The following is a 25945-nucleotide window of genomic DNA, read 5'->3' on the forward strand; positions in this document are numbered from 1 at the left end:
GTTTCGTCACAGCAACAGAAGCCCTACCTAGGACATGGACTGTCTTGAAAAAGGAAAAAAAAATCACATTAAATCATGTGAAATCATGGGATATCAACTTTTGATCTGGGCCAGTGTGGGTGGGTGCATGCGTCTGGGGTCCCCATTCCTTACCTTGCCTACTACGGTACCAATTGGAAACACAATTCCCCTCTCTGATAGAGACACTACGCATAAAGCTTTATTCATAAATTAAGTACCGTGGGTGAACCCCACTGACAGCATTCCAGAATGCCACTAAAGACTCAGCGCAAAGTGTCTCTGTGGCCTTGAGTGTGCGCCAGACAGCATGTGGTGAGACGGGGTTACCACAGTGTTTTCAAAAAGCAAATAAACCTGCTGCCCCTCAGCTATCCGGGCCATGGTCAATTCATTTAACTCGAATTTTTTAGAGTGTTATCACTGTCTGCAGCAGAAGGCTTCTGCGAAGTTAGAAATACAAACTGAAGACACCTCGCACTCTGACTGGCACCAAGGAAGTTCTCAGACATCACTCCTGTCTCGGCTCTTCGCTATTATCCTATTGGACAGTCAGTGTTGCAACTCCAAAAAGGGCCACAAGGAAAGTCAGAATCCCCTCAAGTGCCAGGGGCTGCAGCTTTCAAACAAGCGAACGCCATCTCCTTATTTATTTAGTGTCCACGGGACTTGTGGGATCCAGGGAATGAACCCAGGTTGTTGACCGAACATGTGTGGGAAGCTACGAGCTTTGTTTGTTCTAGTTTCTCTGGCTACTACAAATACTAAAAAAAAAAAAAAAAAAAAAAAGAACAAACGAACCCAGGGCCATCCATCGAGATGACTCACAGGGTACAAGCAAACCCATGCCAAGCCTGTAGAGTTCAGTTCCCAGGACCCTCATGGAGAATGACAGACACTGTCTTCTAACCGCCATAGTCAGGCCACTGTGGCGTGTGCACACACTCCCCCTAGACACACCTCCTTCTGGAATAAAGAAGCAAACAGTAAAAAAAAAAAAAAAAAAAAAGAGTTCTAGGGGCAAATACCATTAACACAGAAGTGTAAGAACTCGACTACTTGACTACACCCAGCCAACAGCTGTGCTAAGTGACAGTCTCTGAGCTAGGACACCTTATATATAAGCAGTAAATTTTGTTTCCAACAGCGATATTAAGGCTGACCTGTTGAGGATGTTAGTCACTGGGGGACAGCATTTTTTTTTTCCTGAATAAAACTTTTGTTTTTTTTTTTTTTTGGTAAGGTTGAAATCCCAGCACTTGTGAGATAGAAGACGGATCTCTGTGAGTTCAAGGCTAGCCACAACCATACAGTGAGACCCTGCCTCAAAACAACAAAACAAAATCAAACAAACGAAATAAAACAAAAAGAAAAAGAGAAGAAAGGCCGGGAAGTGGTGGCTCAGGACTTTAATGTCAGCACTTGGGAGGCAGAGGCAGGTGGATTTCTGAGTTCAAAGCCAGCATGGTCTACAGAGTGAGTTCCAGGACAGCCAGGGCTACACAGAGAAACTGTATCGAGAGAGAGAGAGAGAGAGAGAGAGAGAGAGAGAGAGAGAGAGAGAGAGAGAGAGAGAGAGGCTATGGGAACAGTTGGAGTGATATAAAATGTAAGAGAGAAATTAAGTCTCGACTTTTGGTACGGGGGAGGGGCTAGCTGAGAGAGCAGGCTGGGCAGCGTCAGGCCTTGGAGTGCCCTCCAGCGCTGTAGGGATGGGGATGGGAGGGGGGAGAGGTTTTGCATCCTTATGGCTCAGGGGATACCACAACAGCAACAAGGCAATAGGGCCTATGTGAGTACAAAGAAGGGCAGAGGGGATTGGTAATGCAACACCTAAACTCCATCTACAAAACGACAGTCCACGGAAGACGAAGCACATTAGCACACGTGACACGAGGAAAACCAAAATGTTGGCAGCTACTCACTAGACTGATTTCACAACTCACTAACCAGCTGGGACCAGCAACTTGAAGGACCTTGAGCTCGGGTTAATTACCACACAGGAAGAGGCAGGACCCCCCTTGCTTAGTGGTTTGACAGCTACAGCAATCAGCTGAAGACAGAAGGAGAACCGAAAGAGAGAGTAGAGGTTTTTTTCTCAGTGCTGACCCAGGACGGAATACCATTGGAGGGTCCTGCCTCCTCCTGCTTCAGTGCTTTGGGCAAATCCCTTGAGCACCACAGGGAGGAGATTGGCATGCATGTCCCCAAAGGTCAAATTCCGGAACCTCGAAAGAGCAGAAGTGACTGTGAGAAAGAAATGTAGTCTTCATGACAACACCCATTAGACCTAAAGTGGAGCCCTGACAGTAATGCCTCAGCCAAGGCGTTCGATTAGGCCAATTGATTTTGTTTTTGATGCTTCTAAAGGAATGCTGACACTCTCAATAACAACTCGACAGCCTACAACCCACTTTTACAGCCATCACAGAAGCACAGATGCCCACGTCCCAGGTCCTCCGTGAAGAGGGCTGACGTGGCCTCGGATTTTCCCTAATCAGTCACTGGCCTCCACAGGTTTGCCCTGAGCGGTGAGCGTACACACTGCAGCAGTAAGGTCCAGGCACCGTGCGCACGGTGCGAGCCTGCGGGTGAGCCCGGGAGAGGAAGCCGAGTCCTATGACCCGTCCAAGCTCACGGAGGAGCCGTAGTGAGCACGCACACCCACCCACCCACGGCCAAGCGGCCCAGCAAAGGGGGACGGGGAGGGCGTGGACAGGAGTTACCATGCCGCCGAGCTCCGCGTCCTGGTCGTCGGTGAGCAGCAGCAGCACGTTGGGCCTGCGAGCCGCCCCCACGAGCCCCTGGCAGTCGCCCAGCAGCGGCAGTAGCAGCAGCAGCAACGCGGGCAGGCGGCGGGGACGACCCGGCCGGGGCCCGCCTGCCGACGGGAGCCGCATGGCCGCCACGCTCCGCTGGGGAACCGAGAGCTGCGGAGAGACGCCGGTGGGCACGCAGGAGACCGGGTCGGGCTTTCTCTCCCTAGGCGAGATCACGTGAGCCGGGGGCAGGGGGCGGGGCGCGCCGTCACGTGACCGCCGGCCGGGGGCGGGGCCTAGGGAGCCCGGCCGCTGGGCCGCTGGACAGAGCTAGGACCGCGCGGAGCTGGTTTGGCTCGCTCCGGATGCCGGAGGGAAGCGCGGCAGCGGACTGGAGGTGAAGACTGGAGGCAGTCCGCTCATCTCCCCTCCCGAGAGAAGCCACGCGCGTGCCGTGTACAGAAGATCAGCTGCTGGTTAAAGTCCCGGCCAGCCCTGGGGTTAATGGACAGCTCTGCCTGCGTCCTTTGACTTTTCAGGGTTCGAGATGACGTCCTCATTTGGCTCAGCTGTTGTTATTCCGCTTTCCTCGGCTGGCATGTGATTTCACACAATCTAGAAACGTCTTAACTTCACGCTAGGAGTTCTTGGTCAACGTTTCAAGTTTTAATCCTGCTTTAATGTACGTTTTATTTTGTGTGTGTTTGCGCGCTCACGTCCACGGCACCTGTGTGGATGTCAGAGAGCATCTTGCTGGAGTCAGTTCTTTCTTTCTATGGAGTGAGTCCAGAGGATCTAACTCACGCCCTCAGGCTTGACTGCAGGTGCCTTGGCCTGCCGAGCCATCTTGGCCAGTCCTCCTAGGTGAGTTTTTGCAAGCCTCCTTGGAAACTGTTAGAAGTGCACGACCAACGGCAACAAATCCTTTGTTGAATAAAGCCTCAAATAAATATTTTAAGTTAGCTAAAAGGTTAAATTGCTCTTAGGGATTCCTGTGAGGTCAATGAACGATATACCAAGTGAGCACTGTTTTGTGCAAACAAAATAATGTACGGTCTTTTGCCACTTGGTTATGTGTTGGACTTACACCTTTGAGATTTTTTTTCTTAAAGATTTATGTGTATGAGTGTCTGCATGCATGTATGTGTACTATGCTTGTCTAGTTCCTGGGAAAGTCAAATAGAGAATCTGACCCTTGGGACCGGAGTTACAGATGGTTGTGAGGCACCACCTGGGTTGCTAGGAGTTGACCTGGGCCCTCTGAAAGAGTACCATGTGTTCTTAACCACTGAGCCATCTGTCAGACATCTGGGCACAATTATCTTTTAAATGTATTTTCCTTATTTTATTTTACATCTAAAATAAAGCAGATATTTTATAATAATATATAATATTGTACAATTAATATGATATACAATAAAATGGATAGGATCTCTGTGACTTATGAAACACAACAATGTAGTCCATCAATCACAGAACTGGAGTTAGGGAAAGAAGAAATATTTTTTAAAGAAATAATAGCTTCAAAATATCTAAATTCGGAGAAAATAAGATCCAAGAAACTCAAACTCATGCAGAAAAACCAGAGACAGTTTTCCTCCAGTCTTGATGGCAAATACCTGTAATTACAGCTCTTGGGACGCTGGGGGAGAGAATATGCTTTTGAGGCTAACCTGGGCTAAGGCATAAAGAATCACACAAAAATCCTACAGCTAGAGCTGGAGAGATGGCTCAGCGGTTGAGAGCACTGACTGCTCTTCTGAGTTCAAATCCCAGCAACCACATGGTGGTTCACAACCAACTGAGATCTGATGCTGTCTTAGTCAGGGTTTCTATTCCTGCACAAGCATCATGACCAAGAAGCAAGTTGGGGAGAAAAGGGTTTATTGAGATTACACTTCCATGTTGCAGTTCATCACTAAAGGAAGTCAGTACTGGAACTCAAGCAGGTCAGGAAGCAGGAGCTGATGCAGAGGCCATGGAGGGATGTTTCTTACTGGCTTGCTTCCCCTGGCTTGCTCAGCTTGCTCTCTTATAGAACCAAAGACTACCAGCCCAGGGATGGCACCACCCACAAGGGGCCCTCCATCCCTTGATCACTAATTGAGAAAATGCCCCACAGTTGGATCTCATGGAGGCACTTCCCCAACTGAAGCTCCTTTCTCTGTGATAACTCCAGCCTGTGTCAAGTTGACACACGAAACTAGCCAGTACAGACACCTTCTTCTTGTGTGTCTGAAGACAGCAACAGTGTACTTAGATATAACATTAAATAAATCTTAAGAGAAAGAAAAGAAACCAAAAAAACAAAACAAAAAAACAGCTAACCACCTACTTCACTGTAAAAGACTACATAAAGTTCGCTTTCTAGGCTGGTATATAATGGTGGAGGAGGTTGAAGGAGAATGGAGAGAAACACGTGGCGTGGAGAAACCGCAAGTTATGTGGAATCTCATAGATGGGAATAGAGTCGTGTCGTGGGAGATCTGCCCAGTCTAGGCGTGTAACTTGTATTCATATTAATTGAGTTGTGATTTCTTTAACCGGGTAATTTGGGTTGGAGATTTACCGCAACCTTGTGGTATGGGTTGTAGCCGTGCAGAAGGAAGAAAAGCATTCAGGCAGATCCTCAGAAGGCCGTAAGGATGTAGTCCAATGGGGAGGGTGCTTACTCAGCATGACGGGAGCTCCACGTTCAACTCTGAGGATTGTATAAATCGAGCCTGGGGGCAACACATGCAGTCCAGCTGCAATCCCAGCACCTAGGCGGCGGAGGCCCCTGAAGAGGCCCCTGAAGTGTAAGGTCGTTTTCAGCCACTAAGCTAGTTTCAAGACAGGCTGGTAAATCAATTAACTAATTAACTAAGGACCCATAAATAGATACATCATAGTAAAAAAAAAATGTTGAAAGACAAAGGGACGAAAGCAGCAAGAGGAACATGTTTACCTATTACAAAGGACTCCAAGAAAACCAGCAGATCCCTCTAAGGCAAGTCCCTCTGCCACTGCAATGCCCCGCCCTCTACTTTAGCAATGCCTCTTTGCGCATGCGGGTTTGACTGTAGCTCAAGTCAGAGTTATCTTCGAATGCAGAGTTAGCCTTGGGGGGGCGGGGGGGGGGGAAGGGGGAGGAACTACTCTAAGGGCCTAGGGCTGCTCAGATGTGATTCCTGGGAAGTTTGTTCCTTTTTCAGCAACCTCCCCTCCATACCAACTCTGAGGTTCAGCCACATTACCCGTATATACTTTAAATGATAGCGGATTCAAAAACGGTAAAGTATTTCTTTAAATACAGTTTGCTCAAAAGCTAGATGTCGGTCTGGAGAGATGAAGGGCCAGTGGCTAAGTACACTTATTGTTCTCGCAGAGGACTGCTCACAAACTGCCTCTGATTCCAGTTCCAGGGATTCTGCCGTGGCCTCTTGGCTTCTTCAGGTACCCGTGCACATATGTGCATGCTCACACACAGATGTATTCAGATAAATACCCATAATAAAATAACTCATTTTAAAAGGTTACTAACAGAAATGAGCCGGGTGTGGTGGCGCACGCCTGTAATCCCAACACTTGGGAGGCAGAGGCAGGCGGATTTTTTTGAGTTTGAGGCCAGCCTGGTCTACAGAGTGAGTTCCAGGACAGCCAGGACTATACAGAGAAACCCTGTATCAAAAAACCAAAAAAAACCAATAAAATAAAATAAAATAAAACCAGAAATGAATGAAACAAGGAATAGGAAAAATACCAGGGGAAAATAAAAGGGAAAGTACTTTCTTTTAGTATAAACGAAACAGAGAAGCTGTTGCATGCCCCAGCACATCGGTGGTCAAGGAGGCAGGTCAGCATCAGGAGAAAAGACCACAGATATGTTTATCATCTCTCGTGATCTCAGTCAACAGGTGACTGCAGGAGCTGATGTTGCACGGACTATCTCTGCTAGGGGAGGTGAAGACATCCTCAGCTAATTACGAGGGTGTTGATTAGGCAAGTAAATTCTTATCTAACTCAATCACGAAAGGGATTCCAAAACAGTTTCTGTTTGTGAGGATTTCACAGGAAACGTTATTTATAGTTTGATTTCGAGGTGATACAAATGGTGTAACAGGATGCCACTGCATGTCACAATACAGCCCAACCAGACGAAAGCATTTGTGCACCTACAGAACGTTTATCTACCAATTATCCTGATGACGTTGTGCTGGTCATTCATGCTGAACAAGAAAGACTAGTGTGAAGGTGTTATATGCTCCAGGAGGTGGGAAGTGGACCCTATGAAGTATAGGGATGAACACATCACCAAAGTTGTTAGAAGTCCCAAACTACTCCAGGATCTACCTTCAGATGAAACCCATATGGCTGCATCTTGAATTCCTTACAGTGGAAGCTCACGCTGCCTGGTAGAAACTTTAAATCATAGTCTGTGGTGGTGGTGGTGGTGGTGGTGGTGGTGGTGGTGGTGGTGGTGGTGGTGCACGCCTTTAATCCCAGCATTCCAGAGTCAGAGGCAGGCAGATCTACTGAGTGAGCTCCAGGACAGCTGGGGCTCTACAGGGAAACCCTGTCTCAAAAAAAAAAAAAAAAAAAAAAAAAAAAAAAACCCAGACAATTAAAAAATAAATAAATCAGGGCCTCAAAATATTCCACACCTAAGAATACAGCTGTAGCCGTGTACTGAATGCCAGGAGGTGCTGTCAGCTCTGAGTGAGGGCAGGATAGAGCAGAAAAGTGCATGGTGCCAGGCAAGGCTAGCTACATAATCTATAGGCTGACGTGAAGCAAAACGTAGGGCCCATTCTGCAAAATATCAGTAGGAAAATGACAACTCTGCTAAGACATTAATCTAGTCCAGGGCACAGGAGGTTGAGGGAGGACGGCAGTGTAAGGTCAGCCTGAAATCCTATCGCAAAAAGAAAAATAAACATCATAAAACCTTTTACATTCTATTTTATGTTTAAGGATTTATTTCTATATTATTTTATGTATATGAATGCTCTATCTGCATATAGATGCCTGCATGCCAGACCATCTATAATAAAATCATCCAATGATCCCATTATAGACAGATGTGAGCCAACATGTGGTTGCTGGGAATTGAACTCAGGACCTCTGAAAGAGGAACCAGTGCTCTTAACTGCTGAACTGTCTCTCTGGCCCAAAGCTTTTTATTTTAAAAAAAAATATTTTTAAGATTTATTTATTTTATGTATATGAATACACTGTAGCTATCTTCAGACACACCAGAAGAGGGCATCGGATCCCATTATAGATGGTTTTAAGTCACCATGTGGTTGCTGAGAATTGAACTCAGGACCTCTGGAAGAGCAGTCAGTGCTCTTAACTGCTGAGCCATTTCTCCAGCCCTGAAAATATCTTATTGCTCACAATAACAATGTAACAAGGTTGAAGACATGCCTTAGCATTAAAAGCTGTTACTGCTTTTTTTTATTTTTATTTTTTTTATTTATTTATTTTTTTTTTTGTTTTGTTTTTTTTTTTGGATTTTGGGTTTTTCAAGACAGGGTTTCTCTGTGTAGCCCTGGCTATCCTAGAACTCACTCTGTAGACCAGGCTGGCCTTGAGCTCAAAATTTCACCTGCCTCTGCCTCCCAGAGTGCTGGGATTACAGGAGTGTGCCACCACTGCCCGGCACCTGTTACTGCTTTTTAACAGAGGGCTGGAGTTTGGTTCCTAGCACCACATAGTGTGGCTATAATAACCGGTAACTACAGCTCCAGGGGACCAAATGCCTCTGGCACGCATGGGCACCTGCACTCATGTGCACACACCTATCCTCATATATTTTTTAGAAAATAAGTTTTTATAAAGCAATAGGTGTTATAGTGGTATGTGACTAATCATATCATCTGGAGACCTACAACAAACCATTTTGGGTGTTATAATTTTATATAATAGAATTCATAATGAGATTTTTATAAATATGGTATTTGGCTGACTCTAAGATTTCTCCGTACATTCATTTTCCACAGGTTACCACATCTTTCTGCAAATTCATCCTCAGTTCTTGATGCAACAGAAAGCAATGCCAGCTGCTTCTGGAAAATGCAAATAATTTCTGAACTTTGAGAAGGATCTGCCTTTGATGTGATTGTTCCTGGAGCTGACTGAGAGTATTTTGTAGGCTTTTTAATAATGGAATGCACATCTGACAGAATATCAAAATGCAAGTTTTTGTACACACCATGTTGACAATACCTGTAGAAAGGTTTCCTGAAAAACACTTGCAACGTTGATTACAGATCAGTTCCACTTATGTCTGATTTGAATCTCAAGCGTGAATTATAAATTATTGTATTATAATTGTAAAACCGAGGCTGGTGTGATAGGGTCACTGTAATGACCTGGAGAGGCAGTGTGAGGGTTAAGAGCACTGTTCTTCTACAGGACCTGGGTTAGATTCCCAGCATCTACATAGAGGCTCACACCTTCTATAACGCCTCTTCAACAGGCTCCAATGCCTTCTTACGGCCTTGTCAAGCACCAGGCACGGACGTGGTGTTTATACATATATGCAGCAAATCTGAGTTTAGCCACAGAAAGTTCCAGGCAAGCCTGGATCATGTAGTCAAACTGTTTCAGAAAATAAACAAACAAACAAAAAATGTGCAAACGCTGCAGAGAGAGGCTGTGGAGAGCAGGCTTTTGCAGGACCTTTCCCTGCTGCTACTGTCTCCAGCCTTGAGTGTGGGTATGTGCAGGTGAGCACAGCTGCAGTAAATTCAGACTCTTAACTCTATCCTGCTTGCCGCCAGTGCTGCAATCTGGGGAGTTCTGGGTCAGTCAAGTCCTGGCTACAGAGTGAGATAGGAGTGCGGTGTGGAAGAGGGAAGTGCAAGTTCTCTATACACAGAGCTCTGAGAGACTCTAGGCACAAGGCACCAAGTGACTAAACTTCCTGAATATATATACACACACAGACATATACATATATGTATATATACATACATATATATATGTGTGTGTTTGTGTATGTATATATGTGTGTGTATATATATGTGTGTGTGTATATGTGTATATATATGTGTGTATATATGATATAATAGAATGACTTATATATAGATAGGCTGTAGTTCAGCTAGTCCAACAATGGCTGCCTATTCAAGGAAGGTGCAAGAAAACCTTTGACCTAACATTTGTCCTGCCTACAAGAAAAGGAAATGCTGGTCCAAAGATGGAGCAGAGACTGAGGAAATAAACAACCAGTTACTGGTCCAACTTTAGACCCATCAATGGGTAAGTACCAATCCCTGACACTATTAATGACACTCTGTTATTTTTGCAGACCAGAACCTAGTGTAACTGTCCTCTGAGAGGGCCCCCTGAGCAGCTGACTGAAACAGATGCAGAGACCCACAGACAAACATTAGACAGAGCTCAGGAATCTTGTGAAGGAGTTGGGAGAAGGATCAAGGAATCTGAAGGGGATAGGAACTCCACAGAAAAGACCAACAGAATCAACTAACCTGGACTCTTGGAGGTTATTAGAGACTGAACTGCCACACAAAGGGCACACATGGGCTGGACCCAGGCCCCCTGGCACAGATGTGCAGCTTGGTCTTCATGCAGGTCCCTTAACTACTGGAACTGGGGCTGTCCGTGACTCTGTTACCCATCTGTGGATCCTGCTCTCTTAACTGGGCTGCCATGTCTGGCCTCAGTGAGAAAGGCTGTTCCTGGTCCTGTAGTGACTTGATGTGACAAAGTGAGTTGGTAGCTGGGGGTGGGGTTGCCCCCTCTCAGAGGAGAAGCTTTGAGGGAGACAGCTATGAGGAGGGGAGCTTCAATCAGGATGTAAAGTGAATAAATACAATAGTAGCTTTATTATACAAAGCTGGCTGTCTCAGCCGGCCTTCACTGTGCATTGGGATTCCGAAGAAATAGAGAGGTGGGAGCAGGCAGGCAAAGACCCAGGTTTCCTCCTTCTGTGTCCTTCATACAGGCTTTTAGCAGAAAACAAGGGCCACATTATAAGACCCGCTGCTAAAGATTTGGATTAAAATTGTGTCAGAGACCCAGATGAGAAGTGGATCTTCCCACGTCAAATGATTTAATTAATAATCCCTCACAGCTGTGCTCAGTTTTTGGGTGTTTGTCCATTCCAGATGTACCTGATGACCAAGACAGCCACCACAGATGGTAAACTGTATAGAAGCAGGACCAGAGGGCACAGACGGGTGTCACTTCTCTGCCCATCCATCAGACTTGCAGAACCTTACAGCCCAAGTGTACCCACCAAAGGCCTACCACACCAGGATCATCAAGGTTAGGCCTCCTCCCAGTACCTACTGCAATAGGGAGCATCCAGGAACAAAGTCATCCAGAAGGCTGAAGGTCCTTGAAAGAATTAAGTCAATAAGAGCCAGGGCAATGTGACACCTTTAGAGCCCAGCTACCCTTCTACAGCAAGCCCTGGATATCCTAACATGACTGAAGCACAAGAAAATGATCTTAAATCCAACTTTATAAAGATGATAGAGGCTTTTAAAGAGGAAATGAATAAACCCCTTAAAGAAAAGCAGGGAACTACAATCAGACAGGTAGAAGTCTTTAAAGAAGAAACAAATAAATCAGTTGTCTTAGTCAGGGCTTCTATTCCTGCACAAACATGATGACCAAGAAGCAAGTGGGGGAGGAAACGGTTTATTCACCTTACATTTCCACATTAACTGTTCATCACCAAAGAAAGTCAGGACTGGAACTCAAGCAGGTCAGGAAGCAGGAGCTGATGCAGAGGCCATGGAGGGATGTTCCTTACTGGCTTGCTTCCCCTGGCTTGCTCAGCCTGCTCTCTTATAGAACCCAGGACCAACAGCTCAGGGATGGCACCATCCACAATAGGCCTTATCTCCCCATTGATCACTAATTGAGAAAATGCCTTACAGCTGGATCTCACGGAGGCATTTCCTCAAGGGAGGCTCCTTTCTCTGGGATATGTCAACTCCAGCTGTGTTGGATTGACACACAGAACCAGCCAGTACAGTAACCATCCTAATATCTAATAAAATAGATTTTCAACCAGAGTTAATTAAAAAAGATAGGAAAGGATACTTCATACTCACCAAAGGAAAAATCTACCAAGATAATATCTCAGTTCTGAGCATCTATGCCCCAAACACAAAGGCATCCACATTTGTAATAGAAACATTGCTAAAGCTTAAATTGCACATAGAACCCCACACATTAATAGTGGGAGACCTCAACACCCCACTCCTACCAACTGATAGGTCATCCAGACAAAAGCTAAACAGAGAAATAATGAAAGTAACAGACATTATGAATCAAATGGAACCAACAGACACTGACAGAATTTCACCCAAATACAAAAGAAGATATCTTCTCAGCACATCATGGGCCTATCTCCCAAACTGACCATATAGTCAGTCACAAAGCAAGTCTCAACAGATAGAAGAAACTTGAAATAACATCTTGTATCCTATCAGCCCATCCTATCCAGCATGGGCTAAAGCTGGAGTTTACACCAGCAACAGAGACACCAGCAAGCCTACACACGCACGGAAACTGAACAGCTCTCTACTCAATGATATCTGGCTTGGGGAAGAAATAAAGAAATAAATCAAAGACTTTCTAGAATCCAATGAAAACGAAGGCACGACATACCCAAATTCATGGGACTCAAGGAAAGCAGTGCTAGGAGGAAAGTTCATAGCACTAAGTGCCTTCATAAGAAATTAAAAAGTTCTCACACCAGCAACTTAACAGCACACCTGAAAGCTCTAGAAAAAAAAAACAAAAAAGAAGCAAACTCATCAAAGATGAGAAGGCAGAAAACAACCAAAATCAGGGCTGAAATCAATTAGAAACAAAGAAAACAATGCATAGAATCAATGAAACAAAGAGCTGCTTCTTTGAGAAAAACAAGAAAGAGAAACTGCTAGTCAAACGAACTAAAAGGCAGAGAGACATTATGAAAATAAACAAAATCGGAAATTAAAAGGGAGACATAACAGACAATGAGGAAATACAAAGAGTCATTAGGTTTTACTTCAAAGCCTGCACGCCACAAAATTGAAAAATCTTAATTAAATGGATGATTTTCTAGATAGATACCACTTACCAAAGTTAAATTAAGATCAGGTAAACCATTTAAACAAACCTATAACCCCTCTAGGGAAATAGAAGCAGTCATTAAAATCTCCCAACCAAAAAAAGTCTAGGGTCTTAGTGTAGAATTTTACCCAGACTTTCAAAGAATTGCTACTACCAATCCTCCTCAAACTTTCCCACAAAATAGAAACAGAAGAGACACTGCCAAACTCGTTCTGTGAGGCCACAGTCACCCTGCTACCTAAACCACACAAAGACTTAACAAAGAAAGAGAATTTCAGACCAATTTCTCTTGTGAACATTGATGGAAAAATACTTAATACTCACAAACCGAAATCCAGGAACACATTAAAGATATCCACCATGGTCAACTAGGCTTTATCTCAGGGACGGAGGGATGGTTCAATATATCAAAATGCATCAATGTAATTCACAATATAAACAAACTGAAAGAAAAAAATCACATGATCACCACATTAGATGCTGGAAAGTCTTTGAAAAAATCCAACGCCCTTTCATTTAAAAAATCTTGGAGATCAGGGACACAAGGTGCAAACCTAAACACCATAAAGGCAATATATAGTAAGCCAATTGTCAACATCAATTTAAATGGAGAGAAACTTAAAGCAATTTCACTGAAAACAGGGACAAGACAAGGCTGCCTACTCTCTACATATCTATTCAGTATAGTACTTGAAGTTTTAGCTAAAGCAATTAGACAACTAAAGGAGATCAGGGGGATTCAATTGGAAAGGAAGAAGTCAAGTTATTGCTATTGGTGGATGATACGATGGTATATATAAGCTACCTCATACATTTTACCAGAGAACTCATACTGTTGACAAATACCTTCTGCAAAGTGGCTGGATACAAAATTAACTAAAAAAAGAAAACAGTAGCCTTCCTTTATACAAATGATAAGTGGGCTGAGAAAGAAATTAGGGAAACAACACCCTTTATGATAACTGTGAATAATATAAAATATCTTGGTATAACTCTAACCAAGCAAGTGAAAGACCTATATGATGACAAGAACTTTGAAGGAAAAAATTGAAGAAGCCTCAGAAGATGGAAAGATCTCCCATGCTTATGGATCAGTAGGATTGATAGTGAAATAGGCTGTCTTTCCAAAAGCAATCTAAAGATTCAATGCAATGAAATTTTCAACACAATTATTTACAGGCCTTGAAAAGACCAATTTTCAACTTCATATGGAAAAACAAAAAATCCAGGCTAACCAAGACAATCCTGAACAATAAAAGAACTTCTGGAGGTATCACCATCTCTGACCTCAAGCTGTATTACAGAGAAATAGTAATAAAAAACTGCATGGTATGGATGTAGGAACAGACAGGTTGATCAATGGAGTTGAATCTAAGATCCTGAAAAAAACTCAGATACCTACAGACACTTGAATTTTGACAACGAAGCCAAAGCCATATAATGAAAAACAAGTATCTTCAACAAATGGTGTTGGTCTAACTGGATGTCAGCATGTAGGAGAATGCAAATAGATCCATATTTATCACCTGCCCAAAACCCAAATCCAAGTGGATCAAAGACCTCAATGTAAAACCAGACCCACTAAATCTAACAGGACAGGAAGTGGGGAATAGCCTTGAACTCATTGGTACAGGAGGCAACTTCCTGAACAGAACACCAACAGCTCAGGCTTTCTGACTGACATTTAAAAAAGTGGGACCTCATGAAACTGAAAATCTTCTGTAAGGCAAAGGACACTGTCAATAGGACAGAATGACAGCCTACAGATTGGGAACGGATCTTGTCCATACCTACATCTGACAGAGGGTTAGTATCCAAAATATATAAAGAACTGAGGAGATTACACTCCAACAAGCCAAATAATTTCAATTAAAAAACACGGGGTATAGAGCTAAACAGAGAATTATCAACAAAGGAATCTTGAATGGCCAAGAAGCACTTGAAATGTTCAATGTGTTTAGTCATCAGAGAAACGCAAATCAAAACAACTCTGCGATTTCATCTGTCTGAATGGCTAAGATTAAAAACCCAAAGGACGGGGTCTGGTGAGATGGCTCAATGGTTAAGAGCACTGACTGTTCTTCCGAAGGTCCTGAGTTCAAATCCCAGCAACCACATGGTGGCTCACAACCATCCATAATGAGATCTGATGCTCTCTTCTGGAGTATCTGAAGACAGCTATAGTGCACTTGCATATAATAAATAAATCTTAAAAAAAAAAAAAACCCAAAGGACAGCACATGCTGGTGACGGTGTGGAGCAAGGGGAACATGCTTCCATTGCTGGTGGGAGTGCAAACTTTTATAACCACTTTGGAAATCAATTTGATGATTTCTCAGAAAACTGGGAATAGTTCTACCTCATGACCTAGCTACACCACGCCTGGGCATATACCTAAAAGATGCCCCACCATACCGTAGGAACACTTGTTCAGCTATGTTCATAGGAACTTTATTTGCAATAGCCAGAAACTGGAAACAACCTAGACGTCTCCCAACTGAAGAAAAGTTGGTACATATACACAATAAAATACTATTCAACCATTAAAGACAAAGACATCATGAATTTTGCAGGTAAATGGATAGAGCTTGAGAATACCATCTTTAGTGAGGTAAACCAGCCCCTAAAGGACATTCATAGTATGTACTCACTGATAAATGGATGTTAGCCATAAAATACAGGACACCCACACTTCACAGACCCAAAGAAGCTACACAAGAGGGACGGACCAAGCAAGAATGCTTGGATCTCACTTAGAAGGGGGGGGGGGGAGATAAAATAGTCATAGGAAGCAGATGGAGAGGGACTGAGGAGGAGGGGGAGGGGAATGGGGGGTTCAAGATCATGTGTGGGGGGAGATAGGAGAGGGCCAGAGGTTCAGGAGAATGAATGAAATCCTGCAGCTGGTGGGATTGGGGTGTAGGGGAAACTCAAAGACATCCCAGAGACCTGGGAGAATAGAGGCTTCCCAGGAAATAATAGGGGTGACTTTAGCTGAGATGGACAGCAGTGGGGATATGGAACCTGAAGAGGCCATCTTCTGTAGCCAGGCAGGAACACTATTGAAGCAATAGGGACACCAACTCACCCACAAAACTTTCCACCCCAAATGGGTGGATGTATAGGAAATGCAGGGACAGGGGATGGAGCAGAGATTAAGGGAGTGTCCAACCAGTGACTGGCCAACCAGTGACTGGCCCAAGTTGACACGCATCCCATGGGCAAGCACCAATCCATGGCACTATTGATACTCTGTTATGCTCGCAGACAGGAGCCTAGCGTAACTGTCCTCTGAGAGGTTCCACCCAGCAGCTGACTGAAACAGATGCAAAGACCCACAGCCAAACATTGGATGAATCTTGGGAACACTTATGGAGGAGTTGGGGGAAGAACTGAGGGCCCCAAAGGGGATAGGAACTCCACAGGAAGATCAAAAGAGTCAACTAACCTAGACCTTTGGGGGCTCTCAGAGACTGAACCACCAACCAAGGAACATACACAGGCTGGACCTACACCCCCTGCACTTTTTGTAGTAGTTGTGTAGCTTGGTCTTCATGTGGGTCCCCCAACAACCGGAGCAGGGGCTGTCCCTAAAGCTGTTGCCTGTCTGTGGCATACACTCCCCTAACTGGGCTGCCCCTCCTGGCCTCAGTGGGAGAGGATGTGCCTAGCCCTGCAGACACTTGATGTGCCAGGGTGGGGGAGGGGATACCTGGGAGAAGGCGCTCCACCCTCACAGAGAAGAGGAGGGAGTATGGGGGAGGGACTGAGTGAGGGGAGACTGGGAGGGGCAGCAATTGGGATGTAATGTAAATAAACAAACAAACAAAAGCAAACAGGCAAACAAAAACAAAAATGAAAACCAACTAAAGAGGTATATAAACTTTTAGAGTATATTCCTTGACAACTTCATCCATATATATTCATGTTTATATATATATATATGCAATGTTCATATATATATATATATGATGTTCATGTTCATATATATATATATATATATATATATATATATGCAATGTATCCTAATCATATCTGCCTCTCTCAATATCCCTTTCCTCCCCCTCAACTCTTGCCTTCTTTAATGTTCTCTCTCTCCTCTCTTACCCACTGAGAGTAACTATTGGTAGCTACTGTTGCTGTCTGTGACACCAACAGCTTTGTGCAGACGATGTCATGTCACAGCACTCTCTGTGAGAATTCCCATTTTCTGACTCTTGCATTCTTTCCTTTCCCTCAATGTTTCCTGAGCCTTGGCTGAGTGTGCACGTGTGCACACCTGTGTGTGTGTGTTTGACACACACGCTACATTTAGAGCTGTTGACTTGCAGTCACTTTCTCTCAGCACTTTGTCCAGTTCCGAGTCTGCAGTCTGCTGCCTGCTGCAGAGAGGAGCTTCCCTGGCCAAGCCTGAGAGCAGTCCAGAAGTATAAAGTAAATCGTTGGCACAGCTGTGTTGTGTTGGAAGATGACATCACATCCCTCTGGCTTTGGAAGGCCCCACGTGCTGCTATGTTTGGGTGGGGTGAGAGGGAGCTGTTGGTCTGTCACCCCAGGGTTCTTGGGGTTCTGCAGCGCAGAGAGGGGAGGCTGTGAGCCCTTTCCTGGCAGATCTCTGGACTCTGCTGTGGCCTCCTGTGGTCTTAGCATGTGTCAGGTCCTGTTCTCCAAAAAAGAGACCTGTCTTGCATTTCCTGAAGTCTGTGTAAGATTTGATGGCTTTTTAAAAGCACCAACCCCTCCCCCTTGTTATCATTATTTCAACTTTTTAGATTGAGAAATAAAAAAATCTTCATCACATATAGCAACTGAATAGAAAATGAGGATTGCATGATATTCTGAGCACATGATTAGTTTTGAAGCAGCAAAATTAAACGGTGAAATTGGCAATGTTGTGTTGTGTTTCCCTTCCGACTTGGCCAAGGAGAAATTCTTCAAGAAATTCTTCTTCAATAACAACCAACGCTCACTGCCAGATATTAGAAAGAATAATTCCAAATACAGTCATAACTTTCACCATATCAATTCATTCCTCCTGTGAGTGTCTTAGTTAGGGTTTCCATGGCTGTGAAGAGACACCGTGACCAAGGCAACTCTTATAAAGGAGAACGTTTGGTTGAAGCTGGCTTACAGGTTCAGAGGTTCAGTCCATTATCATCGTGGCAGGGAGCATGGCAGAGTCCAGACAGGCATGGTGCAGGAGGAGCTGAGACTTCTACATCTTCATCTGAGACTGTCTCTTCCACACTGGGTGGAGCTTGAGCATAGGACCTCAAAGCCCACCCCCACAGTGACACACTTCCTCCAACAAGGCCACACCTATTCCAAGAAGGCCACACCTCCTAATAGTGTCACTCCTAAAGGCCATAGGTCAAGCATTCAAACACATGAGTCTATGGGGGCCAAACCTATTCAAACCACTACAGTGTGAATCTGCACTTTATAGATCTACGTGTATGTGTATGTGCATGTGAATGTGTATGTGCAGACATATATGAATACGAATATGAATATGTATATATCTAGCAGCTCACAACTGTCTTTACCTCCACTTCCGGGGTGTAGCCTGTCTTTTTGTTGCTTTGTGGGTTCTTCTTTCTTCCACCCTTCTCCACTCTTTTCTTCTACCCTTTCAGCCCCCTAACACTAGATAGGAGAGAGAAAAAATATAGAGGGGAGAGGGAGAGCATTACCATTAGACTACTTTCTACTGATTAGGGGCCTTGAGTTTCTTGGGGCAAGTTGATCTTTGCTGTTAGGATTTCTAATTTCTTCTTGTGTTTTTGCACACAACTACTTAACAGACCATGACCAAGAGCAATCAACAGCAACCAGCCACAACCAACCAACCAACCAACCAACCACCAACCCTCCCAAGGGACCAACAGCGACCCACCCCACCTTTTGGGGGACCCAGGCTTTACATACCTTCTGCAAAGTTCCCAGAATTCCACACGTCACATACTCACAGAAACTATCTACAGCTGGCAAATCATATGCCATGGCTCTCCTAGAAGATTGTCCAGCTGCTGTGGACAATCTGAAGCAGCTCTATATCCCATACCTGGGATTGAAAATGAAAACCTTATGATATTTCAGTGTTTTAGAGAACCAAAACACTTATTAGAAGCAGCCTGGAAAGGAAAGGGGTTTATTTCACATACTTCGTATAGTCAGTCATCAAGAAAACCCAGGGCAGGAGCTCAAAACTGGAACCCAGCGGCAGAGACTGAAGCAGAGACCACAGAAGAATCCTGCTTACTGGTTCAACCCCTCTAACACGTACAAATAACCTGAGTTAGTTCTCCATTTCCAGTTTGCCAGTTTTGGCTCCTCCAGTAACGGTAACAGTAGGAAGTGAATTTGAAGTTTGATTCCTTTAAAAATACTGATGTTAACAATCAGTCGTTTGCTTGGCGTCTTTCTTACCTTCCTCAGATCTCTTTGAGCTTCTGTCACAGTTTCTGGGGCACACACCCTACAAAGAAAAGACGGTTGGAGACGGTCCCCAGTGGAGGCAAGCAAAGGGAAACCGGGGAAAAGCCTACTGAGAAAAGGGGAACAGTTGCAGGATCTGCTCCCCGGGAAAGCCTTGTGTGCTGCAAGATCGTTTTCTGATGAAGAGGTTCACTCATTCATGCCTCAGGCAATAGGGAGAAAAATCTCTTTAAAAGAATCAGTGTGGTAGCAGCTTATTCATCTTTTTTTATTTTTTTAAAAGATTTATTTATGTATGTGAGCACACTGTTGCTGTCTTCAGACACACCAGAAGAGGGTGCCAGATCTCATTACAGATGGTTGTGAGCCACCATGTGGTTGCTGGGACTTGAACTCAGGACCTCTGGAAGAGCAGCAGCCAGTGCTCTTAGCCACTGAGCCATCTCTACATCTTTTTGTTGTTGTTCGTTTGTTTTGGTTTTGGGAGAGAGGTTTTCTCTGTGTAACAGGGCCCTGGCTGTCCTGTATTCCCTTTGTAGACCAAACTGGCCTCAAACTCACAGAGATCTGCCTGCTTGTGCTGGTGGAGGTCAAAAGAGGGAGAGCATCAGATTCCCTAAAACTGGAGATTCAAGGAGTTGTGAGCTGCCTTGTCCAGGTGCTGGGACTGAGCCCCTGTCCTCTGAAGGAGCAGCGGGTTCTTTTAACTGCTGAGCCATCTCCCAGCCCGTCCAGTATATGTTCAAATTCTGTATGGGTAGGTTATAAAAACCCGTGTTTTTTATAACTCACGTTAGCTCCACTTTCAAATTATTTTGTTGGTGGTGGTTAAGGCCATTAGGTTTGTAGTCACAGAGTCAGGTTGTGCCCCTCCAAGTAAGACGTGTAAATAAACAGGAAACCACTGTTCTTCAGAAGCTCCTTAGACGTGCAGACAATTAGTAGCTTCAGGCTGAGGAGTATTTGTGTCTATTGGACTGAGCTTGGGGTCCCAAACGGAGGATCTGGAGGGTGGTCCAGAGGAGCTGAAGGGGTTTATAGCCCCATGGGAAGAACAATGACTTCGGACACGCAGACACCCCAAGACTCCCAGGGACTGAACTATCAACCAAGGGGTATACATGGTTCCAGCCAAAAATGTGGCAGAGGAAGGCCTTTTTGGGCATCAGTGGGAGGAGTGGTCTTTGGTCAGGTAAAGACTCAATAGAGGCCACAACAAAGGGAAACAGATGGGGGTGGGGGGTAGGGATGGGGTGGGGGGTGGGGGGGTGGGGTGTGGGGGATGGGGGAGAGAAAGTTGGGGGGGAGGTGGGTCTGAGTCGTGTAGAAGGACATATACATGGAGGCAGGGGGTGGGAGGAGGGGTAGGGAATCGTTGGGGAGGGGGCTTTTCGGAGGGGGGAAATTGGGAAAGGTTTTTACCATTGGCAATGTAAATGAAGAAGATACTCAACAACAACAACAACAAAAAAAAACAAAGAAAAAAAAAGAAAAAAAAAAAAGAAACGTGCTCTCTCCAGAATCCCCCCCCCCCCAAAAAAAAGAAAAGAAAAGTTTAAGCTTCCTTCCTGTCAAGCTATTTAACCTGTTTGCTTCAATGCTCTTCCCGAAAAGCAAGGGCACCACAGGGTTAAATTGATGATTAAAGTGATTAAGTTCACAAAGATATCTCAGGTGAAAATAATCAAAAATTCTTCTGAAGTCTAGTGTAAAGACAAATCTCTCTGGGGAGCTAGAGAAATGGCTCACGAGGTGGAAGTACTTGTCCAACAAGCTTGGCACCCGGAGTTTGACCTCTGAACCCACTTAAAGCCAGGAGTTTGATCCCCAGAACCCACTTAAAGTTGGAAGGAGAAACCCTAATACACAATACTATCTGTCCTCTGACCTCCACAGACTCACGCACACAACAATAATATACGTTAAAAAAAGATAAAAGATAAAAACTCTCATAAACTCGAATTCACCATCAAAATCAGCTCCTGCGACTTTTATTAGCTTGGCCAGCAGAGGAAGGTTTATTAAACCAGCAATCAGTGTCACGGAATTTAGGTGATCTGAATCCAGGTCTTCTATTGGAGGAAAAAGGTTCACAACGTCACTAAAATCTCAGGACTTGCCAGATGGTCAAGGTTTTTGTGGGGCCTCCAGGACGCTCCGAGTCAGGTGGGAAGGATTCGGGCGCGGCGCCCGCGGACGCGAAGCCGGAACTCCGGTCCTCCGCCCATTGGTTGGCATTCCGACCCCTGCAGGGGACTCTGCAGCCCGCGTGGCCGCGCCCTCCCGGAACTGGCCGGCGCCGCTGCGGTTCGAGCCATGGAGGTCCTTCCCGCGGGCAGGACGTGGGACCCGCTGCAAGCCGAGGAGGAGGCGGCGGGGCACCCGGCGGGTGAAGGCGACCCGGAGCCGCAGCCCGACGGCCGCACGAGCCGCACGGCGTCCCTAGTGAGCGGGTTGCTCACCGAACTCTACAGCTGCACCGAGGAGGAGGAGGTGGCAGCGGGCGGGGACCGTGCGTCCCAGGGCCGTCCCCCGCGCAGGGACAGCCTGGACAGCTCCACCGAGACCTCGGGTTCCGACGTGTTCCTGGGCGGTCGTGGCGCTGGCGACTCTCGAGCGCTGCAGGAGCTGCGGGAGCGGCCGAGCCTGCGGCTCCAGAAGCAGTACCTGCAGCGGAAAGGTGAGCGGCGGCGCGGGGGACTCCTGCCCATCTGTGCCACCTGCCCCGCTCCGCCATTTGCGGCACCTGCGCCAGTTGCCCACCTGTGCCACCTGTCCCCCTTGCCCACCTGCGCCAGTTGCTCACCTGCGCCACCTGTACCAGCGCTCTGCCCGCACACCCGGGAGAGCGTGGAGTCTCCTTTCATCTGACCCGGGACTCTACTGTCACTCTTTCCCTAGACCATTTCCTAATGCCCAGCCCCTCCCCCCATGCAGGTGTGTCCCCGAACGTGCCCGAGTCTGCCCTGCTTCCCACCCCAGCCGCTCAGGTGTTCAAAGCTAGGGGCAGTGTAGACTCTTAACTTTACCTGAACAGCTGTTAGGACTAGTTTGAAGTTTCTTCCGTGTTTACTAGAAATTTCCTAGAGGACCCTGGAAGAAGAGAGCCGACTTCTAAGGCTTCCCACCCCCGCCCCCTTCCCTAGCCACGCTGCTTGGACGGGGGTTTAACTAGTGAGGCAGAATAATTGGATAATGCAGTTCGCAGCAGGGCGCGTGAATTCCGGGCCTGCCAGAGCGTGAGTTCCCAGCGGCTCTGGTTTAATCTGGGTCTCAGGATTGAGCGGAGTCTGAGCGCTTGGCCTTCACGGTGCATTTATCTTTCACCTGCCCAGAGAGGGGAGCAGAGAAATGGCCTTGGTTTCCTAGGACAACAGGCTCATTTGACGTTTCTTCTGTTATCAAACTCTGAGACTCTTGTTCTGGTCGAGATTTTTTTTTTTTCTCAATAAATGATAGCTTACATTTCAGGCATCGGGACCAGTACTGTTTTTTTTTGTTTGTTTGTTTTTGTTTTTGTTTTTGTTTTGTTTTGTTTTGTTTGCATAGATCTAGGAAAACCTCAATTTACAAAATTTAGTAAGGTGTGGGGAACAGAAGGCCAGCCACTATCACATTTCTTGCAATATTGTCCTTGTGCTAAATGACCATGGGAGGGTTAAGAGAATCCTACAGTGTTCTTGTGCTTGTTGTGTCCAGTCTAGCTGGTTCCAGGAAAAAAAAAAAAAAAAAAAAAACAGAAAAAGAATAAATCTGTCTACTTGCTCCTACCTGTGTAAACAATTCTCAGCTTCCTTTTCCGGCTTCCTAGTGAAGCCCCCTCCCTCTTTGGCTGGAGACATTTTATTTTATGTAATTATCCCACTGTGCTAAGAATGTGTGTTTATGCCCAAACTCTTGCTGTAGGGCAGATTCCAACAGAATCCGTTTTGAAAATTATGACCTGATTTCCTCATTTTAGAAGGCTATTCACTTTTCTGTACCAGGAAGCTTTGAGAAACTGATAATCTCCCTTCAGAAGAGGAAAACTGGCAAGCCAGAGTTTACAGAGGTCTGCAGCTGGCAAGTGGGTGTCTCATGTGTCGCCACTCTACTGATCACTCACAGACCCTGCCAGAGTCCCATTTCTTCCCAGTTTCCATCTCATTGCTGCTCCCACTGCCTGTGAACCTTTTCTTTCCACAGCTGACTGTGTTGGATGTGTGAGATGCTATATAGCGACACACTGTCTCTGTGGACAGACATCACTACAACGCTGTGATTAGACAATCAGGCCCGGGATGCAGCTGTCTGGGGAAACAATGCCCTCTGGGTTATTAATTGTTCCAACCTAAAGACTGTGTTCGCTTATAGGGATAATGCAGATAACCTACACACCTTTTTTTTTTTTTTTTTTTTTTTAGTGTTTCAATGTTGTATCCAGACAATGCTGTGTGTGGGTCTGTGGTCTCCAGGCAGCAACAAAGTAGCTTGTAATGGGAATTGGATTGTCTGTGGTGGAAGGGATGGATGACTTTGGAGGCAGATTCCTCAGTTACTCTGTCGCTGTTTGTATTTAGCTGTGTGGTCTCAGGCAGGCTCTTTACCTAAGCTAGGGGCTCTTTACCTAAGCGTTAGGGGCTCTGTGAGTGTTACAGAGTCCTTGCATCATTACAAGCCCATTTATCACAGAAGGGTAAAATTCCTTTGAGAGGAAATTAGTCAGTTTTCCAGCTGACCATTTCCTTTGTTATGTAGTGAGAAGCAGGGGTTATGGTTGACACACAGATGGGTTCTGGTGTGGGTTGATACTACTGTGGAAGACATTTCTACATGGGAATCAGAATATGTCCCCTTAAGTAGGATATAATGTAGAGAAATACAGAGTTATAGGTACTTTAAGAAACAGCAATAATAACTTAGGGTTTTCACACACTTCCTACTGTTATGAGTATTAGTTTTAAGAATGTAGACTTCATTATTTTTATTATTGAGTTTCTGGGTTCTTTTAAGTTTTAAAAACTTATTTTATGTGTTTGGGTGTTTTGATCTACATGCCTGTGTGCCATACATGTTCAGTGCCTGTCAAGGTCAGAAGATGGGTAGGATCCCCTGGAACTGGAACTTCAGAAAGTTGTTAGCTACCGTGTGAGCTGGAGTTGCACCCAGTCCTTTGGAAAAGCCAGCCAGGGCTTTTAACCTCTGACTCATCTATCCAGCCCTAAGAGGTAGAATTATTTGACCCTCTTAGAGGAAATACATTTTCTGCCATGAATGAAGATTATTGGAAGTCCTAAATTAAATGTACTATCCAGGCAATTTGAAGACCACACATTCAAAACAAAATCAGCTTAGCTACATTCATCGTTATCACTAAATGTGCTGGCTTTATTTACAATTGATGAGGTTGTTTTTAGCTGTTTCTTATTTTTGAAGTTTTGGGGTTTGAACAACCAGGACTCTGCATATGTTACGCAATGCCTCTACCACTGGGCCCTCTCTTACATTTTATTTATTCTTTGTGTGTACATGTGCATATGTGTGTGTGCATGCTGTAAAAGGCCAGAGGTCAGGGTTCCACTATGGTGGTACTTTCTATATGGGGCTGGTGTTGGTAAACTTGCATGGTAAGTACTTTGCTGTCTCCACAGCACTTAAGGTCTTGAGACAGTATCTTAGTTGTTTTGTCTGGCTTTAAACTAGTGGTGCTCCTGCCATAGCATCTTGAGTAGGTGGTATTATAGGCCTGTGTCACCAGGCTCAATAGCACTGAAAGACAAATGTAGGCTGCTGAGATGGCTCAGCAGTTAAGAGCACTGACTGCTCTTCCAGAGGTCCTGAGTTCAATTCCCAGCAACCACATGGTGGCTCACAACCATCTGTTATGAGGATCTAATTCCCTGTTCTGGTGTGTCTGAAGACAGCTACAATGTATTCATATACATAAAATAAAAATCTTTTAAAAAGCCCTACATTAAAAAAAAAAGGAAAGAAAAAGAAAAATGATAAATGTATACCTGGAGGTAATAGTAAAAGTAGGAGTCTTTACTTACTTGTTATATTTTGCATCAAGGATGATGTTTATCTTATAGAATTCGTCTTATGAGCAAACCATGGGTGGTTCATTAGACTGGAACGTCTTAGCTGAATCACGGACATGTTATCTGGGATGAAAAGCTGGAATTAGTGGATTTAAATTCATTTCTAGACCTGTACCTTTTTACTAGTAGCACACTGGGGATTTATATCCCTTTCAAAGGATTTATTCTTTCCTGATAGACTCCAGTGAGCTGAAGACCATTCTTCGAGAGCTGAAATACAGGATTGGCATCCAGTCGGCAAAGTTACTCCGGCAGCTAAAGCAGAAAGACAGGCTTCTGCATAAAGTCCAGAAGAACTGCGACGTTGTAACAGCGTGCCTGCAGGCTGTGTCACAGAAGAGAAGTAAGTCCAGGGGGATGGGGTGTCTGTCATCCCTTGCCACTTTGGCTGGCAGTGAACCCGCAGTAGGCACTGCTGTGCACTGTTTTGAAAAGTCCAGGAACCAACCAAACAGCACGACTTTTCATTTTTAAATTTAAAATGGATGCTTGATGTCTAATGTTAAGGCCCTAGCTTTGTTAGTCACGAGTTGAGGTCACATTGCACACTGACAGTGGGTATTTTTT

General features: G+C 45.1%; 2 protein-coding genes and 1 long non-coding RNA gene across 3 annotated transcripts in view; 2 read left to right on the top strand and 1 right to left on the bottom strand.

Annotated features, from left to right (window-relative positions):
* Window positions 1-3015, bottom strand: part of Gns (glucosamine (N-acetyl)-6-sulfatase) — a 34133-nt gene extending 31118 nt beyond the window's left edge. The window contains exon 1 of the mRNA XM_052166028.1: window positions 2745-3015. Within this exon, the coding sequence (XP_052021988.1) occupies window positions 2745-2918 (174 nt within the window). The 5' untranslated portion in view covers window positions 2919-3015. The remainder of the gene's footprint in view (window positions 1-2744) is intronic.
* A 22-nt stretch (window positions 3016-3037) lies between these two features.
* On the top strand, window positions 3038-10704 carry LOC127671310 (uncharacterized). The gene is made up of 3 exons (XR_007974713.1): window positions 3038-3641; window positions 8762-9490; window positions 10075-10704. It is a non-coding gene; the product is annotated as an uncharacterized LOC127671310 (long non-coding RNA).
* A 10761-nt stretch (window positions 10705-21465) lies between these two features.
* Tbc1d30 (TBC1 domain family member 30) overlaps window positions 21466-25945 on the top strand; it is a 91765-nt gene continuing 87285 nt past the window's right edge. The window contains exons 1-2 of the mRNA XM_052165738.1: window positions 21466-21978; window positions 25557-25721. Of these exons, the coding sequence (XP_052021698.1) occupies window positions 21615-21978; window positions 25557-25721 (529 nt within the window). The 5' untranslated portion in view covers window positions 21466-21614. The remainder of the gene's footprint in view (window positions 21979-25556; window positions 25722-25945) is intronic.

The sequence above is a fragment of the Apodemus sylvaticus genome, chromosome 20 (assembly GCF_947179515.1).
Source record: "Apodemus sylvaticus chromosome 20, mApoSyl1.1, whole genome shotgun sequence".
Taxonomy (NCBI): domain Eukaryota; kingdom Metazoa; phylum Chordata; class Mammalia; order Rodentia; family Muridae; genus Apodemus; species Apodemus sylvaticus.